Raw genomic sequence first — 19571 nt, 5'->3', positions numbered from 1 at the left:
TGAAAGCTCAGTGTTTCCTTAGTGACTATCACATACTATTACAATCATCCCTTTAGCAGAATAACATTTTTTACCAGAAGATGCAAAGGCATAACGTTTGAATGGCAGTGACTAAACACAGGTGAGCATGGGAAACACTCATCACTGGTTAAGAACTTCTAAAATACAACCAGCTATCAAAACAACTCACTTTAGAAGGAAATTAATTCATGTTTGTTAGTCTTAGGTTTTTAGTGAGGGCCATGTCATATCAAGTTTCCCTTTGTGTTTAAATAGCACTCATTTTTGTGAGAATGGGAGATAAAAGAAGCTTTCCAGGAGGGCTTGAATGAAATGTAAATGTACTTTTTGTACAGATAATTAGTCCTTTAATTTCATTATTAAAGCTGCTCCTTTTGATATACAAAGCTAGAAGCAATAGGAAAAAGTCTACCTGATCCAGATGCCATCAGTGGGTAAAGATATTTAATAAGATTATTAAAACTAAGCATATTTTCTTTCTGTAAACTTTTTTTGCCTGACACCCCCCCCCCTTTTTTTTTGGCCATTTCAAGTCTACAACAAAATGGATTGAATATATTTCCAACATGGGGCTTTTGTAATAATTTAGAGTTAGAATTCCAATACAGTGACCATTGGTCTTTTGATTATAAAACCTTGCTTACAGAACATGAGTCACAGCATTAGACCTGTGTGCTTATGTGCTCACAGTACTATAGAGACTGTCTTCTTTCTCCTCCAGCCATGTTCCCTCTCCTCTCTTTTTCTCTCTTTCTTTCACCCTCCCCACTTCTTATTTTCTGCCTCTGTACCCTGCTTTTTCTTCTCTCTAGCTCTTCCCTTTCTTTTCTCCCCTTCTCTTACCAATAACAGCTTTGGTAGTTTCTTGCTATTTTTCAGTGAATCATTTTCACATCAACTATCTAGGAATCTGCTTTGGTATAGGATTTTGAGAAAAATATGCTACTTCCAATTCAAATATTTATAAATTTATTTATTTTGTAAGACAGCATCTCACTATATATATATAGTCCTGGCTGGTCTGGAACTCACTTTGTAAATGATGCTAGCCTAAACTTCATAGATCTGCCTGCCTCTACCTCTAAAGATCTGAAACTAAAGCTGTGTTACCATGTCCCGCTTGCAAATTTATTTTTATGAATACTACAGAACAGTTACAAAGTAGTATATGAGGTAATGATTTTAGAAGGACCCTGAGAATCAAATGTTGTTATATCTGAATAGTATCATGTCAGTTTTTGAAAATTATTAATATTTATTTAAGAAGAAAACTTCATTTAATTCATTGCTTCTTTATTATTTCCCTTTTTGGATTCTCTGAAGTTTATTTGTAGATTTCAGGTAGGTTTTTATCTAAAGTACCCTATAAGAAACTAAGTACTTAGCCTGAATTGCCTTGCTAAAACCAGAAATGAATTTGGGATTACTTTTTTATTAAACTTTAAATGTCCTATATCTTTTTCATATCTGTATTTCCTTCAACATTAACTATTTAAGTCATCAGTAAACAATTTACCCTTTCCCCCTGCATTTGGGAATAATTTTATGTACTCCTGGCATTCTCTGTAAGAACCCCAAAGATAAGTTGGCTTTCAGTAGAAAAGGAGGAAATGAAATAGTTCTGCTGATTGTGTTAAGAGCTTAAGTAAGTAGTGTTTAAATCTGGCTACAAAATACTGTTATATCTGCTTTAAAATGGTAAGCTCGGGCTGGAGAGGTAACTCAGTAATGTGCTTGCTATGGAAGTGTGAGGACTGAGTTCAGTCTTTAGAATCCACATAAAAAAGCCAGCCATATTGATACATGCCTGCTATCCCAGCACTGGGGAAGTTGAGGGGAGGACAGGTGGATCCGGGGGCTTACACGCCAGTCAGCTAAATTACTTGGTGATTCCAGGCTGGCAGCAGACTCTGATTCACATAACCAGGTAGGTAGGTGGCATTATTGAGAAACAACATGTGAGGCTGTACTCTGGCTTCCACGTGTATGTAGAAATGTGTGCATGCAGTCCCAGCACACAATACCATGTACACCTCATACATACACCACACACCACATACACAAAGAACAATGATAAAATAAACGTTAAGCTAACTTCTTAACTTTCAATGTGTTATTTTGTTTGCCTATTAGGTCATGCTATGTCTATAAGACCCCTGTTTGTCTACATTTGATAATGTGTCTTATAACTTAGTTTTTATTAAATATTTTTTATGGCATGTGGATATGTAGCTCAGTGATGCAATAATTGCTTGGCATGTGCAAGGCCCTGGCTTTGATCAATGATACCATAAAATCTTTTTAATCAAGCTCCCATATAATTTTTGCTTTTCGTATACTTATTATTTTTAGTTTTATAGGGTAAATCCTGAGAGAATACTGTCTAATTTTAAAGTTTTTAGAAACTAAAATAAATACTGAGTTTTCTCTTTTGCGTAATTCTAACAACTAGAAAGTTCATCTCTAACCCATTTTTCAAGTTGTAATAAATGCAATTTAATTATGGAAGTCAAAATATTAAAAATATTTTCTAATAAAACTGTATTTTAAATGTATAATGAGACCATTTGTTACTGTACAATCTGAAATGTGGTATTATTTTTAATTCATATATATAACATTGACATTATGTTATCTATTTTTTAAAGTGCTTATTGGGGTAGCTTACTGGCAATAAAAAAATCTGTGTTTAATGTGCATAAATCCCTGGTTGATTCTCCTATAAACCTCTTCCCCTTAAAAACCGTGAAGTAGAAGGATATAGGAAATTTCTATCATAATCCTAACTAAATTGTAGAGTGATTTTTTTTTTTTTGGTTGTCAGACATTACATCTATTATACACTATATACAACATATAAGTTAGCATTCAGATAATTGTGGACAAGTTAAGGTAAAAGGAAAAGTTGCTATACAGAGTGATTTTTTTTCTTCCTTTTCATACCTGCTTTTTCAAGTGCTCTATACTTTCATAATCATATTTTAGTTTATGTATGTTGTTTGTAGTTATCTTTATCTTTTGTAAAGATTACAGTTGGACATAGTACTTTAATAATTTATTCTCTTTGTTTCTTTATTAGTTGAAGGAGAAAAACAAAACAAACATTCTAGTCCATCAAAAGTATCTTGCAGAGAATCTGCCCCCATAACCTCTTCCTCAGTAAATCAGGATTCACTGGCAGTAAAAGAGAAGTTTATCCCACCTGAGCTAAGTATCTGGGACTACTTCATAGCCAAGGTAATAAAACATTGATACACAGAACAATGTTCATATAGTCAAATGGGAACAAGTGAGTGATTATAATGCTTTTGGAAAATTGCTTTTTCTCTTTATGGAATTATTAGACAGGTTTCCTTAGCCCCATTATTGTTTCTAGGCTGGTTATTTTTTCTCCTTTAGGTTTTACTTAAATGCTACTTTTCATAGAGGCCTTCTATGGTCAGCTTTTACATTTCTCCATCTTAATCCCCCCCCCCTTGGTAACACTTAATACATTTTTTTCTTGAATTTTACTTAATTTTTTACTTACTTGCTTAACTTTACTACCAAAAATGTAAAAGTGTTAGATGGCATTGGATGTAATTCTTTTAAACATTCTTGTGTCAAGCCAGTTGATGCTATCAAATGCCTAACGCTTGAGAGAGAGGTTAAAGAAGGATGACCACAAGGCAAAGACTAGCCTATGCTTCATAGTGAGACCTTTTCAAAGGGGTAGGGGAGGGGACGATTGTGTAGATATTAGATATATCTCAAGTAGACTTTTGGGTGACATTCTTAAGAAATTTTTTATTGCTGAGGTCACCCAGACACAGAAAGACAGACATTGTATGTACTAACTCATAAGTGGATATTAGACATAAAGCAAAGGATAACCTGCCTACAGCCCACAACTCCACTCCCGCACCCCCCCACCCCCGGAAAGGCAAGTAGACAAGATCTCTTTAGTAACATGGCAGTAGGGGGGGACTGGGGAGGGTGGGCGAGGAAGAGATTATGAGGGATTGGCAAGATCAAATTGGGTGAAGGACAGAGAGGGAGAGCAAGGAGAGAAATAATCTTTAAAAAGGGAGCTATTATGGGATTAGCAGGAAACCAATTAAGAATCTAAGCAATAATGGAGAGGGTACCTTAAATGCCCTTCCTCTGTAATCAGATTGATGACTACCTTAATGGTCATCATAGAACCTTCATTCAGTATCTAATGGAAGCAGTTGCAGAGCTAAGCACTGGGCCAAACTCCTGGAGTCCAGCCATACAGAGGGAGGAGCAATATTACAAGCAGAAGGGCCAACACCATGATGGGAAAACCCACAGTAACAAAAACAGTCCCCAAGCTAGTGGGACTGACAGCTGAAGAACCTGCATAAGAATGAATGAGGCTCTCTGATGTGGGTGACAGTTGTGTGGCTTAGGCAGTTTGTGGGGCCACTAGCAGTGGAACCAGAATGTATCCCTAGTGTGTGAAGTGGCTCTTCTCAGCCCATTCCCTATGGAGGGATCCCTTGCTCAGCCTAGATATGGGGAAGGGCCTTGGTTCCACCTCAAGTGATGTGACAGACTTGCTGACTCCTCATGAGAGTCCTCACCCTTTTGAGGAATGGATGGGGGCAGGGTAGCAAGAGGATGGGGAAGGGAGAAAGATGAGAGAGAAAGGGAACTGGCTTTAGTATGCAAATAACATTGTTTTAAAAATAAATTTTTTTGTTAACTGGGTGAATATATAAAATTATATCAAAAACACAGTGTGGTAAATAATAGTTATTGTGCTTATAGTGAAATATCCACAAATGGGATGAATTATATGATTATATGGATTAAATCAAATATTTGAATGATAAGGTATATAATTTTTATTTCAGCCTTTTCTACCTCCTTCCCAAAGTAGAGTAGAGTATGATTCTGAGGAGAGTCAAGAAAGTGATGAGGATGATGATGAAGATGATAATGTTAACGGTACTTTACCTTCTGATCTCCATCTCCAGGAACATTCTAATTCAAATTCATTCAGGTATGAAATACTGTGTGTTAAGCTTCTTTAAAAACATCAACTTGGTCTATATAAATAATATTTTTAAAAGTAACATCTAATTAATAATTTTTTGAATTGTTATATACTATTTATCTAGTTGAAAATTTTAAATTCCTTTTTTCTGCAATAAATTTTCAATTAATGTTTGATTATCCCTTGATAAAACATCATTTATAGTACATCACACAAATCTTTTCATATTATGCTTTAATTTTTTCACGCATATAAATCTTACAATTTCAATCAAAAATATCAAATGGCTGTTTAGTAGACCTCTAATTATATAAGATATCCTTATTTTTTTAAGATCTGTTTATTTATTATGAATATAGTGTTCTGCCTGGATATATACCTGGATGCCAGAAGAAGGCACCAGATCTCATTACAGATGATTGCTAGCCACCTTGTGGTTGCTGGGAATTTAACTCTGCACCTCTGGAGGATCAGTCAGTGCTCGTAACCTCTGAACCATCTCTCCAGTTCTTTTGTGATTTAAAAAAAAAAAATGCCTTAAGTGTTCACTATTCTCAACATCAATTTGAATGGTTCACTGTTGGCTTTATATTTTTGAGTGGTCTTATTCATATGTTATTTACATTGGAGCAGCAATATATTTTATTAAGACATGGCATGCTAATGATGGGTTAATAAAAGTTTGAAAAGAAGTAGATTTTTGGACAATAACTATTGGAAAACTAAGATTTTGCTTACTTTTTTTTTCTCTGTTGACTTTAGTTTACTTTTTGAATATATAAATATATGTATGGCTCAGAATCCAAATTATATAATCCAACAATTAAAAAAAAACATTTAAAATCTGGTCAGAAGTGGAAATGTAGGTCACTTGTAGCACAGTTGTTTGTCTTACATCTGTGAAGGCCCAGGTTTAATTCTCAGTATTGGAAAAAAGCAAGAGTCAGGAGAAGGAGGCCAAATAGTTTGAGGTGTTTCTCTAAAGAGGACATGTAAGTGGCTGATAAACACTGGAAAAATACTCTGATTATTAGGGAAATGTTAATGAAAACCACAGTGGGATGTTATCGCATTCCCATTAGTGTGGCTGCTACAAAAATAACAAAATGACAGTATTGACCCAGATAGAGAGAATTTAGAACCTTTGTGTTCTTTTGGTTGGACTATAAAATGGTGCAGCCACTTTGGAAAATGATAAAATAGTTTCTTTAAAACTTAAAAGTACAACTATTGTATAATTTGGTGATTCTACTTTGAGCATATACCAAAAGAGTTGAATGTAGGAACTCAAACGTGTTTGTACATCCAATTGACAACTTCATAATGGGCAGTAGTAGGAAGAAATCCAAGTGTCTTGTTGGGTGACTCAGTAAGCAAAATGTATTATGTACGTAATCAGAAAATTACTATATTTTACAAAGGAAGGGAATTCTGAATCATGATACATGGATGAATCTTGAGGACATTATACAAAGAGTCAAAACAAAGTAAATTGTGTGTGTTCTACTTTACTAAATGCATTAAACAAATTGATAGTCACTAGAGGAGTGAAAAATGCATAGTTTTTTTTTAGCAGTTCTGTGGAAAGTTGTAGAGAATGATGATGCTGATAGTTCCAAAACAGTCAGTGTGCTATTTTCAAGAATGCTAAAATGCTAGACTTTATGTTGTGCATATTTTGCACAGTTCATGATTTAAAGTCAGTATGGTAAGATATATATAAATATGATATATTTAAAATTAAAGAGAAGCAGAAATAATTTTAACTATCTAGAAATGTAAAGTCAGAAGCCTCATGTTTCTCATTTATGCTATGTTTTCCCTGGCACTTGTGAAGGTAGCCATTTTTATTCATTCCTATATCCTTCTGATTACAGAAATAAAGGACATCTGTATTATTTCCCCTGCTTTCTTAAATTGATGACAGTATACACACGATGCCCCTAAGCTAGCTTTTTATTACTATTGATACTTAGTTTTAGCAATATTAATATTTCACTTAGTAATATTTCATTTTTACTATTATTTTAAATTTCAATCTACAAAATTATTGTTATCTAGCCCCTACTTTCCTGACAGACATTTAGTTTTTTTTTTAACTGTTGTTTTAGATAATGCTGACATGAATAACTAATTATATTATTTTGGTTTTACAAAAGTATATCTTTGGGCTAATTCCTTGTAGGGAAATAGTTATGTTAAGGAGTGACATCGTTTTCTAGATCCCTGTACAAATGTTTAAACAGAGAAACTTTTATTTTTAGTTGGTCATTGATGCGATTGGCTATGGTCCAGTTGGTGCTCAGCAATTTGAAGAATTTCTATCCCTTTGCAGGTCATGATCTTGCAGGTAATAAACACCTTAATATGAATCAGTGCTAATTGTTAGTCTGTGTGTATATTTTAAATAAAGAAAAGGTATAATGAGTTTTTGTAGTAAAATATACATTTATTTCAGGTATAAACTATTTTTAAATTTTTCTATCATACTGTTACTTGCTGAGGAGGGAAATGTTTGAGAAATCAAAGGCCCCGAGCCTGATATTATTATATTAGACTATGTCTGTACCTGGGACTTAATACAAGACCTATAAACCTTGAAACACAGTGATGAGTTCCAAAGTAGGAGAGTGCTGTATATGAAATAAAGAAGGGTACTCTTATAAAAGACACTTCAGTTGTGAACCGTGTTTATTCATACACTAAAGTAAATAATAAAATACCAACTAATGGAAAAAATGTATGACTGTTGGAATGATAAGTTTATATTCATTCCACTATAATAAATAAGTAGGTAATTTTCAGAATTGAAAATTAAGACTGTTACCAGATGTGGGCAGATAAAAGTAGTTAGGATTGCTACCCAAGACTATGAAGTAGTATAGCTGAAGTAGTATTTCATTTCATGGTAAAAGGATCGTTGAACTTTTTAAACTTTATTATTTTCATTTTCTAAACAAAAATGTCAGATGGCTTTCAGGCCTGTTACAGACATTAAAGCAATTAATTTTTCTTCCATAAACATTTTCATATAATCTTCAAGCATAATTTTCATATGAAATTAAATTCCAAAACAGTAATATTGGAATAGTTGTAAAGATTTATGTCACTTTATCTTCAAAAATACCAGATTCATTGCCCACATATCCCTACTAAATTTCATTAGTATCCATTGTTTTCTCATAAGCATTTTACTGTAGAATATAACCATGGACCACTTGTGTATTACTTTTTCAGAACTACCAGTCAGTTCACCTCTTTGTCATGCAGTCCTAAAAACTCTCCAGTGTTGGGAACAAGTACTTCTCCGACGACTTGAAATCCATGGTGGACCTCCTCAAAATTATATCTCCAGTCACACTTGTGAAGAGAGTGTGTCTGCAGGTCCTGCAATACTCCGTCACAAAGCTTTACTAGAACCTACAAACACTCCTTTCAAGTAGGTTTTACCATGGATATTGTTTGTTGTTGTTGGTAGTGTGGGTTTTTTTTTTGTTTGTTTGTTTCATTTTTTAAGAAGTTTTGCAGAACCAGGTTGTCCTTGGGAACATTTAGAGGAATAAATACTTTGGGTACATGCTTAACATTCAGTTCTAGGAGCAGATGTGTCTTTATTATAAGACAGATATCAAAGGTCACCAAGCATTTCTGTTGAAGGTTCTGATAGTAATTGTTCTAGGCTTTTTAGGATGCAGTGTCATTACTAGGTAACTCTGACATTGCAGAGTAAAGGCAACCACTAAGAATGTATAACAGTGGGTTTCAAAAACTTGAGTTTTTGAAAATATGGAACAGATAAGGCTGAAGTAGTAGATACAGGTTGAAGAATGTGCTTTTATTAACTCCTGCTCTGCAAAAGAATAATAGCTATTCAGCAACTGTTGTACTATGCATGAAGAGAAAACAGTTTATACAATACTTGCTTTATCTAGAAAGTCTTGCCCCAAATACATTTTTACTTAACTGAACAGTATGTTTAGTTTTTTTTAGTGTTCATTTATGTTCTTGTAGCGCTCTTAAACCAATTTTGGCCAGTAACAAGAAAGTTATAGACTATTGTATCCACAGCAAACACATTAAGGAATTCTGCTTCTAGTTATCTTCTAGTAAGCACCACTTTTTGTTTTGTTTTGTTTTCTTGCTAACACCCATGACCCTGATTTAAAGGTTAGGAAATTATGGTCATACCTATTCTTGCCTTTGTCAATAACATTTTATTAGCTCAGCCATAAATATCATTTGCAGATGAGAATAAGATTTTACTGGTTGAATAAGTATCTCTAGTTCAGAATCTAAAATGTTTTAAAACCTAAAACATTTTGGGTGTCCTGTCGTCACTTAAAAGGTATTCAAATTTAGCCAAGTATATGGTACATGCCTTTAATTTCAGCACTAGGAAAGCAGACACAAAAGTAGATAGGTTTTTGTGAATTTGAGGTCAGCCTGGTCTACATAGTTCCAGTTCAACCATAATTACATGAGAACCTATCTCAAAAACACAAAACAAAATCAAAAACCAGAAAAAAATTGTAGATTTTGGAGCATTCAGATTAGGGATGTTCACCTTTTCTGCTTTCCCACCAAAGTGATGGAGTCATGGGAACCACACTGTCCACTAACCCTAAGATAGTAGTCAGTGACTCTGGAAAAGCTCTTTGGGTGCTTTCCTAGATCATGAGGTGCAATCTAATTTATTATAGTAAACTGTGGTAGAGTGCTATGGAAATGTCAAGTCTGAGGTAATTAAATCTGCTGTACCTATAGATCCAAGAATCATTTGGCACTGTCTGTGAAGAGACTATGGCAGTACTTGGTGAAACAGGAAGAAATACAAGAAACTTTTATCAGAAATATATTCACAAAGAAACGATGTCTAAATGAGGTTTGTAGATGTTAAAACTCTCTACTATTTTATTATGAGTGTTTCATATTTTTTGTAACCATTAAAAAAATTGAAGTTGCGTATTTTTTTAAAAAAAAAATCCATTTGGTATAACAATGTTTATAAAGATGTGTTAAAAAGGAAGGGACAACATTTCACACATCAGTTTAATTAATGTTATTGGAACTTTTTTTTGAAGTAGATATTGAGTTAAGATTCTGATATTTGCATGCTGTGTTTTGCTTTATAATGACCTTTTTCTTAGGAAACATTTCCTTTGATTTTCATATGATAGTTAAGAGAAGTCAGTCTTAGAAATAGTTGAAACTGGGTTTACCTATTGGAAACTTTCTGAATATGTGTATTCTTTTCTTCTGGAAATTACATACAAATAAAGGCAATTTTACAAATCCAAGCTAGTTTATAATTAAACTGAAATAGCTAAGTTATACCTCGATATCTTTACAGTGGATTGGGTTTTTTGTTTTGTTTTGTATGTTTGGGGAGAGGTATCATTAGTCCAGTGCTACTAAAAAAATATTGGTTAGCATGAAGATCTTGCCTTCTGAATATAAATGATTTGTATCTAAAAATTATCAAGTGAACCTAAACAGTAGACACAGTTATAGTTAGCCAGTTACTTCTCTGGAATCATTAACAGAGTCTATAAATGACAGAACATGGTCCAAAGACTGGTTTTGAAGTAGGAGAAGAGAAAAAAGCTATATGGTTGGAAAAATAAAATAGAAGGGCTTCACAATAGACAAGAAAAAAACAAGATAACATCAAATGTCAAAGGATATTTTTATACATAACTCTCAATTTAAATACTAAAATTTTTTGAAATGTTTTTACTTTTTGCAATTATGTGATTCCACCATGTCTCCCTCCCTTGGTACCAATTATAATAAATGATTGAATGTGTTGTTATTTACTATTTGCTGTGATCATACCACAAAAACTATAGCATGTTTGCTAAGTATTTAAAGGTGAATGCCTTGATAATATATTGAAATCTAAGCAGATATGAATGCCATTTACTTAGTAATGTAACTGTAAAATATGATTATAATTTAATGTGTGAGTTAACACTAAAACAATTCAAGAAAATGAACAAATATAGTTAATAGTGAATTTGTTGACTGAATAGTCAACAGTGAATAGAATATATGACTTAGTAGAAAGGTATATTTTATCTTAAACATCTTATGTAATATTTAAGAATACTGCTACATTGTTCTAGATTTTAAAAGTTCACTCTGCTTGCTCCTTTTTCTGTAGTGTGCCTTTTAACATGCATATGAAGATTTGATGTACTCAGTGATTCAGCATAGAGAAATAGAGTGGTATAACCATGCCGTATCATATGAGGATAACAGTTAATGAGTAAACTTGCACATTTTTATTTAATCTGTCTTAGTTTATTGGTGTAGAGTTGCAATTGGTTTAATATTTGTCTAATATACTATTGACATTTTTAAATTTTTAACAAATGTCCTGTACTTTCATTTTGTTCTGAGCCCACAAGTAAGTAGTAAGTGTTATATTCTGTACATACTCTGAAAGAGGAATGTGGAACAGAGTTTTAGTCTTTTCTTTGTTGGGAGCTTCATAATACCTTAATGGAAAACTGAAAGCTTTTTATTATAGTTTTAAAACAAAAATATGAACATAAGTATTAACAGTTTTCGTAGCATCTCTAAATATTTTTCTGAATTTTTTAATCTGCAAAATGACTGTTGAGCCTCTTTGCAATGTTTTTATAATGAACTTACACACTAACACATTCATTGAAAGTTATGAGAACTTTGTTGTTGTGGATTTTTGTTTGTTTCACAGGAAAATGAATTTATTTACACTTTGACTAAATGGAGGCAGGGGTGGCCAATGCTCCCCCATGCCCTCTGTACCCATTTTATATAATTTACAGGAAGCCGTAAAAGCTAGCACAAGTGTAAATTTAGGTAGGTGAGCTAGACCTTGTTTTTCTGGGGTGGTGAAAGGGTGGAAGGATGGAAGGAGAGATAAAGGTCCGAGCCAGGTGGCTTCCATTGTCTTTGTTTTCTCATTCTCTGCTGTAGACACAGATTTTTATTCAAGTCTGGACTAAGGAGAAAATGAGGTCTCAAAAGACTCGATTTTTGAATGAAAAAGGTCTTGGGTTTATGGGATGGAAGATTTCCTACTCAATTCCTATTCTGGACTTGGCAGTAAGAATTTGTTATTGCCTTGTAGTTTATTACTGACCATGATACTCATAGGAAGATTTTAGTAGAGGAATATAAGAAAATTAGGTTGGATAGAGTTAAATAGATTCTTAAATTTATAGAGTTGGTAGAAAATTATTTACTAGGAATTAAGTAGTCTGTTTTGGGTAGTCATAAAAGTGCCTTTTGTATATTATCTTTAATAAAGTGATCATTAAAGCCATTATGAATTTAGTTACTCAGAAGATTGATATATGGCATGCTGAATATTTTGATGCTGCCATTGTTTATTCCTTTATGTGATTGAAAATGAAAATTTATCATTTCTTTATCTGACTTTATCGTATCTTAAAATTCTCATGTATCTCAGAACTTTTCCCTCATAGCATAGTTTATTTGTCCCCTTTTTTTAAAAAAAAAAAAAACCTAACATTTCTTACAAAATGGTTGTACTCATTTGTAAATTAATTTTACATGATTGTAGGTAGGCTGTCAAAGCCACTCTCAACAAAAGTTGGATTTAATTTTCTGAGAACTTAAAAGTCCTGACTCAACTTTTCTTTTTGACATCTTTGTGTAAGGCTGTATGCCTCCTTGCAACATCAGTAGGAGAGAATTTGAAAGGTAGAAAATTGAATTTTCTACCAAGGAGATTTTCTGCAGGAATTATGTATCATGGAAGTAAGATAGTATTAAGACAATAGTTTGACTTTGATTTTCAGTTGACAACTGAAATTCTAAATTTAGACATATAAGGTGCCTTAGACAAAAAATTATTTTAATGTCTGCATTATAAAACAAATGATTAAAAATAATTGTTCATGCAGTATAATAAAATGTATAGCTGTAGATAAGGAATTTTTGCACATTCAAAATATCCTACTCCCTAACCATGCCCTCTCCAACATGCATTCCTTTTAAAATATATGAAATTTAAGAAGATATCATTTCCTTATTTTTTTAGTAATTTGATTACAAATATAAGTTTAAAAATTACTTCAGTGTTGTACATTTTACATCTCATCTTTATTCTTTGACTTGCGGTTATTCTTTCTTAATGAAGTTATTAGAGGACAACAATGAAACCATCAAAAATTCTATGATGGAGGAGCCAAACATCAATAAGGTACATAATGTCATTCAACTGAAATTAAAAATTGCATTCTTAACCAGAACAAAAAGAAATTTGCATTTTAGTTTTCAACTGAACTTGGTTTCCAGTGGAATGAAGCGTATCTGCTCAGTTTGCTGTTTCATCATAACAATTTAGCTGTTGCAATCATAAAAATTGGTCCTCTTTTAGTAATTAAAAGAATGCAATTTTAAAAGGGAGTTGAATGTTTCTTTTGTTGGCTACAGATTTTTCTGAGTAATCTGAGTAAATACCTCTCAAGTTTAGGGAATGTAATTACATCAAGAAGTGTAAAATATAGTAATAGCGTTGTTAAATTTATCTCTTATTTGAAAATTATTGCAATTACTATTATATAGTATTTATTTTGCTTCAAAATAGCATGTAACATGCATTCTTGTGTGTAGTAAGTGCCTAAGTAAGTGCCTAAGAAGTAAAGCAGAGCACAGAAGAATTTGTATAAACAGCCGGGGGATGGTGGCGCACGCCTTTAATCCCAGCACTGGGGAGGCAGAGGCAGGCGGATCTCTGTGAGTTCGAGACTAGCCTGGTCTACAGAGCTAGTTCCAGGACAGGCTCCAAAGCCACAGAGAAACCCTGTCTCAAAAAACCAAAAAAAAAGAAAAAAAGAAGAATTTGTATAAACATAAATGACTCATAGAATTTCTGTGGCTACAACATTATGTTGATATTTAACTCATCCGATCTAAATTATATGACTGAGAAATTTTAAGACAATCTTGCATTGATAATTTTTAGGGGGAAATTTTTTCTCAGAAGATATTTTTAAGGACATTAATTCTTATTGTTTCCCAAGAGAATTAGTGAAATAGACTAATCCTATGCAATTAATAAAAAACTGACTTGATATAACGCATATATTATATCTAAAACTGATAGATGTTTGTATACTTTGAATTTTTTAATTTTTGTGTTGAGAGAATACAACAAATTTTTTTTAGGTAACAATTTTCTTTGCTTGGATAATTATACTAAATAATGTATTTATTATTGGAAATTGAAAAAATATTTTTCAAATATTTTTCTTTTGATACTATTTATATAAAATATTTGTTTTCTTGACATATGTCTAAAGACTTGTCCATGCTTCATGAAACTATAGTCATTGGTTACCATCTTAACTATTTTAGCTATACTTAGGAAACATCTTTATGCAAGAAATGCAAATGGCCAAAAAAAATTTGAAAAACTATTCTTAATTTTAACAGGAGAATATAATTATTAACAGGAGAATATAAATTAAAGCTATTTTGAAATTATATCTCATCCCAATTTGAATGGCCACCGTCGAGAATATGAAGCATAACAAATGTTGACAAGGATACAGGCAGAGAGGAGCCCTATTCACTGCTGTAGGAGTATAAACTGGTACAGCCACTATGGAAATTAATATGGAGGTTCCTCAGAAAACTAAAAATAGAATTCCTCTAGACCCACTTCTGGGCTAAGTCAACACACCCCAGAGGCACATCCTTGTTTGTTGTTACACTATTCACAATAGCTAGGAAATGGAGCCAGCGTAGGTATCTGACAATAGATGGATTGATAATGCGGTACATGTACACAATGAAATGTTATGAAGAAAAACAAAATCATGACACAGAAAAATGGATGACACTAGAAATCATTATTTTAAGCAAAGTAAGCCAGACTAGATAAATATCATGTTTCTTTACATGAACCTGTCTGTATGTAAGTGTATGTGTGTGTGTGTTACATAGATTATAAAACCAGAAAGGGGATTGTGAGAGGAGAGGCAAACATTTTAAACGAAAAGGAAAAGAGGGAAAGGGGTGTGTTTATGTGACTGAATAAACCTATTTACCCCAGAGAGGATCTCATGGCAGCCGGGAGAAACAGCTTCTATCCAGTCTGCCTTAGTGAAACTGAGTTTGTTAGGGTTGTGTGCTTGAGCATGTACAACTCCAAAGCAGCTACATCACTGAAAAGTGTTCCTTACATGGTGACTTTCACAAAACCTGCCTCTCTGGAGCTCCTGGCCCAATTTGCAATCGTCCCTACAAACAGCCTTTTTTTTGAAGGAGGGACCTTGTGAACCTTGTAACTCTTTAGTTTCTTTTTTTTTTTAAAAATATTTATTTACTATGTATACAACATTCCTTCCATGTATGCTTACATGCCAGAAGAGGGCACCAGATCTCATTACAGATGGTTGTGAGCCACCATGTGGTTGCTGGGAATTGAACTCAGAACCTTTGGAAGAGCAGTCAGTGCTCTTAACCTCTGAGCCATCTCTCCAGCCCCCCAACTCTTTAGTTTCTTGAGCCTTGTAAATTTCATTAGTTTCCTGAGCCTTCTAAGTTTTGTTAGTTTCTTTAAATTTTCAACAGTGTCCTTCCTTTTGTCTAGGATGGAATGCTTCATGAGGAAATAACTATAAAACAAAGGATGATGGGAGTATCCGTGACATGCAGAGAGGAAAGAAACATAGGAGAGGCAGAAGGGAAAGAGGAGGATAGTAGGAAAGGAAGACAAATTAGAACAAAGTATAATACATGTGTAAAAATATTATGAAGAAACCATGTGATGCTTTAAAAACTAAAACCATTATTTTGTGAACTTAAGTAACTACATTTAAATAATCTAGCTTGTTCAGGATAATCATCACCACCTTCAAGATGGTAGTTATACACATCAACTCTCACATTTTAGACTTTCTCGTTTTCTTCCTTCTCATCTCTCTCCTTTTCTTTCCCCAAGTAGCTACAAATGTTTAGATTTATTTTCATCTTCAGGAATTATATTCGGATGCTATCGTATGTCATTTTATTATTTTATTTTTGCTGTTGTATTTAAGACAGAATCTCTGAAGACTAGGCCAGCCAGGAACTAACTATGTAGCCCCCGCTGACCTCACGCCTCCTGCCTCTGAGGTGCTGAAGATTGCAGGCATAAGCCCCCATGCCTGGATTTGTATTTTCGTTTTAACCTGTGTCTTTTTACTTAGATAATTATTTTGAGATTTCTCAATGTTGTGTATTTTGATAGTTCATGACTTCTTATTGCTGATTGCTCATTATATTATCCAGCTGTGTCATAATCTGTTCATCTTTTTTCCCTAGTGATTTGAGCGAATTGCATTATATTGGAGCAGTTTCAAATATGGCTGCCTTGAAAATTTATGCATAAGGGTCTTTGAATATAGGCTTTCATTTCTCTTATGTAAATGCCTAGGAGAGACGGCTAAATTACATACTAGGCGTAGATTTTTGCAGTACTAGAGATTGATGCAAGTGTGTAATCTTGGTATATGTTTTAACTTTTTAGGAAATTAAGTGTTTTCTTGGGTAATTATACCATTTTATGTTCTTACCAGCAGTGTTTAAAATCTCAATTACCTTTCATTCTAACATACGACATCAAAGGCTTTTAAATTTTAGCAATCATAATAGTTTATTGTAGATTTAATTTCTATTAACCTGTTGACATACTTTCTTCCATGAAATTGCCATTTCCCTGTTTTCCTACTGCAAACATCATGACCAAACTGTCTTAATTCAGAAAGAAAATTTCAGTCCTTTATGTCCCTGAAGTTCCCTCTCTAGTCACGAGATGTCAGAACCTTACATAGTTAGGTACTGCCTTTAGCCCATTCAACTCAGATTGTACTTGACATAACTGGCTTTAAAGCAAGCTAAATTCAGTTGCCAATTTCTGTCTTCTTCATTTCAACTTTCAGTATCCTTTGATACTATTGATCCCTGGCTATTTCCTAATGTTTTTTTTTAATATTTATTTATTTATTATGTATACAATATTCTGTCTCTGTGTGTCTGCAGACCAGAAGAGGGCAGCAGATCTCATTACAGATGGTTGTGAGCCACCATGTGGTTGCCAGGAATTGAACTCATGACCTTTGGAAGAGCAGGCAATGCTCTTAACCACTGAGCCATCTCTCCAGCTTCCTAATGTTTTTTAACTCAATTTCTATAACCCCAAGGGGTTTGTGTGTGTGTGTGTGTGTGTGTGTGTGTGTGTGTTAGCCAGTTCACTAAGAACTTATAACCAGACCTCAGTTTTATCTGTCCTTGAGAATGCATGTGCTAAGAACTCAGTTCTGTTCTAACTTTCCTTTTTGGTTGCTCTTATAGTTTAAGTATTATATCTGTGTGCTGGTACATTTCAAATTACCAGTTCCAATTCATTACTAAAGGCTATACATTCCTTACTCCTGACCTAAGACCTTTTTTTTTTTTTCCACTTTTCTCAGTAAATGGTTGACTTCCTGACAGGCAGTGGTGACACATGCCTTTAATCCCTACACTTAAGAGGCAGAGACAGGCAGATCTCTGTGAGTTCAAGGCCAGTCTTGGTCTACAGAGTGGTGCCAAGACAGGCTTCAAAGCTACACAGAGAAACCCTGTCTCGAAAAAACAAAAAACAAACATTTATCAATCTTGAAAACTAGAATCAGCTTCTCTTAAGTCGTGCTAAAAGAATACAGCCCATAAGCATAATTTATCCCATTCTAACCTCGTAATATTTGCTTTCCTAATCCAGTCTTCCTCATTTATCATTTGAGCCATTATAGTGTCTTACCTGGTTTTCTGATAGCCATTCTCACATCCTTTATGTTTCAGCTACTAACAGAATTTCCAGAATCATTTGAAGGCTTCTAAACATTCATGTGACAAATGAATTTTTATTGTAACCTTTAAGGCCTTTTCATAAGCTGAACCTACCTGTTTTGCAGATCTTAAAAAATCCTACTTGTATAGTCATTCTCACATAGACTCTACCAGAAACTGTTGAGATGCTAAGCTCTATTTCTTTGCTCACCCCTGTGTGATTTGATTGTGTGTTTGACATGGTGTTCAGAACCTTCATATTTAAAATACCACCCAGTTGAATATCAAGGAGGCAATTTTGATACCATGCTGTTGAGAAACATTGTTTTGAATGAGAGGATAAGAATTTATTCCCGTATTGAGAAAGGTTTTTTTGAAATTAATTTATTTTCACTTTCTTTCCATGGTAAAGTTGGGGAAAGCTCTCCACATGAAACCAGCATGTTCCTTGGGCTATCACCTGTAGATTCTTTTGTTCTGTGAAAATGTCGTGTCTCTTCTAGTACCTTCAGTTTCTTTAGACCCAGAGGTGATCTCTTGGTGTACTTTGTTGATAATCCACAAGCACTGGAGTAGCCCCTTGGTGTGCTTTAGATACCAGGAATATAAATGGACAAATCGAGTTTTCATTTTAAAAAGTACAGAAATCGGCCAGAGCAAATACTTGCCTTAGAATTAGAACTTCAACCCAGAATGTTTGGTTATCAAACACTGAAATTGTTTTATGTTTACATTTTAGATTACATTTTAGTTTGACTAATTGTTACATTTTAGATTGACTATATTTGTCTTTTGTACATATATATGTGTGTATGTATATATATAGTATTTATAATGTTTGCTTATATTAGGGTATATAGGCTTTGTTATTGCATAAGTCTCTATAATTACCTTACAATTAAAATTATTCTGGAGGCCATTTTTTAAAATAAATTGATTATTTTAAATCAATGAGCAGCCATTGGTGATATTTTTATCTAAATTTGTTATATGCTAATTTCAAAATAATGATTTCTGCATTTCATAATGAGATTTTAAACATTTCTTAGTAATCTATTTTAGAGATTAAAGTTAAGTAAAATAAGATAAATTAATATTTTGAGCTTTCCAACTAATTAATTTTGGTAAATATTGATTATAAGTGTTGATTATAAGTGTTCTCTTCTGAATTCAAAGGTGTTATACATACGTATGTGCCTTTTCTAGAATAAACAGAATGTCAAAATGTGTCCTTCCTGTAATATATTCCTCACTTGAATATATTTATTCAACTACTAAAATTAATTACTGACTTGGTTGAGTTACCATCCTTTCTGGGACTCCAGTTTCTCTTTATTAAATGGAAGGTTATTTTAGATCAGAAGTCAGTAAACTACAACTGGCTGGTAAGATAACAACTGTTATTAGTCTATGAACTAAGAATGGCCTTTGGACTTTTGAGTGGATGGTTTAGAGGGGGAAACAAAATACCAAAAAGATCAAACAGTGAACCCTTGTGGTCTATAAGACTGAACTAGTTACCACTTGACCTTTCTTGTAATACTTATAGGAATTATTAAATAATTGCATTACTTAGAAACTTGGGAAATCTTTACTTCAGTAATTAAAATGCCAGGCAGCGGCACCAGGATTCATCCCAACTGCATGCACTGGCTTTGTAGGAACCCATTCTCTTTGGATGGATATCTTCTTCAGCCTAGATATAGTAGGACTATAT

At 33.4% G+C, this 19571-nt stretch overlaps 2 protein-coding genes across 3 annotated transcripts in view; both read left to right on the top strand.

Moving 5' to 3' along the window:
* Positions 1 to 19565, top strand: part of LOC126505967 (dmX-like protein 1) — a 102548-nt gene extending 82983 nt beyond the window's left edge. The window contains exons 28-33 of one of the 2 annotated variants that reach the window (XM_050149210.1): positions 3101 to 3258; positions 4881 to 5029; positions 7288 to 7373; positions 8261 to 8462; positions 9788 to 9905; positions 13176 to 19565. In XM_050149210.1, coding sequence (XP_050005167.1) covers positions 3101 to 3258; positions 4881 to 5029; positions 7288 to 7373; positions 8261 to 8462; positions 9788 to 9905; positions 13176 to 13382 — 920 coding nt within the window. In that variant the 3' untranslated portion in view covers positions 13383 to 19565. The other variant, XM_050149211.1, reaches the window with a different exon arrangement.
* Positions 1 to 19571, top strand: part of LOC126505971 (dmX-like protein 1) — a 1144103-nt gene that overhangs the window by 1091986 nt on the left and 32546 nt on the right. The gene's annotated exons all lie outside the window — the stretch shown is intronic.

The sequence above is a fragment of the Alexandromys fortis genome, unplaced genomic scaffold (assembly GCF_014885135.2).
Source record: "Alexandromys fortis isolate MF-2015 unplaced genomic scaffold, M_Fortis_MF-2015_v1.1 scaffold_60, whole genome shotgun sequence".
NCBI classification, from domain to species: Eukaryota; Metazoa; Chordata; class Mammalia; order Rodentia; family Cricetidae; genus Alexandromys; species Alexandromys fortis.
This window is presented reverse-complemented; position numbering and strand designations above follow the sequence as displayed.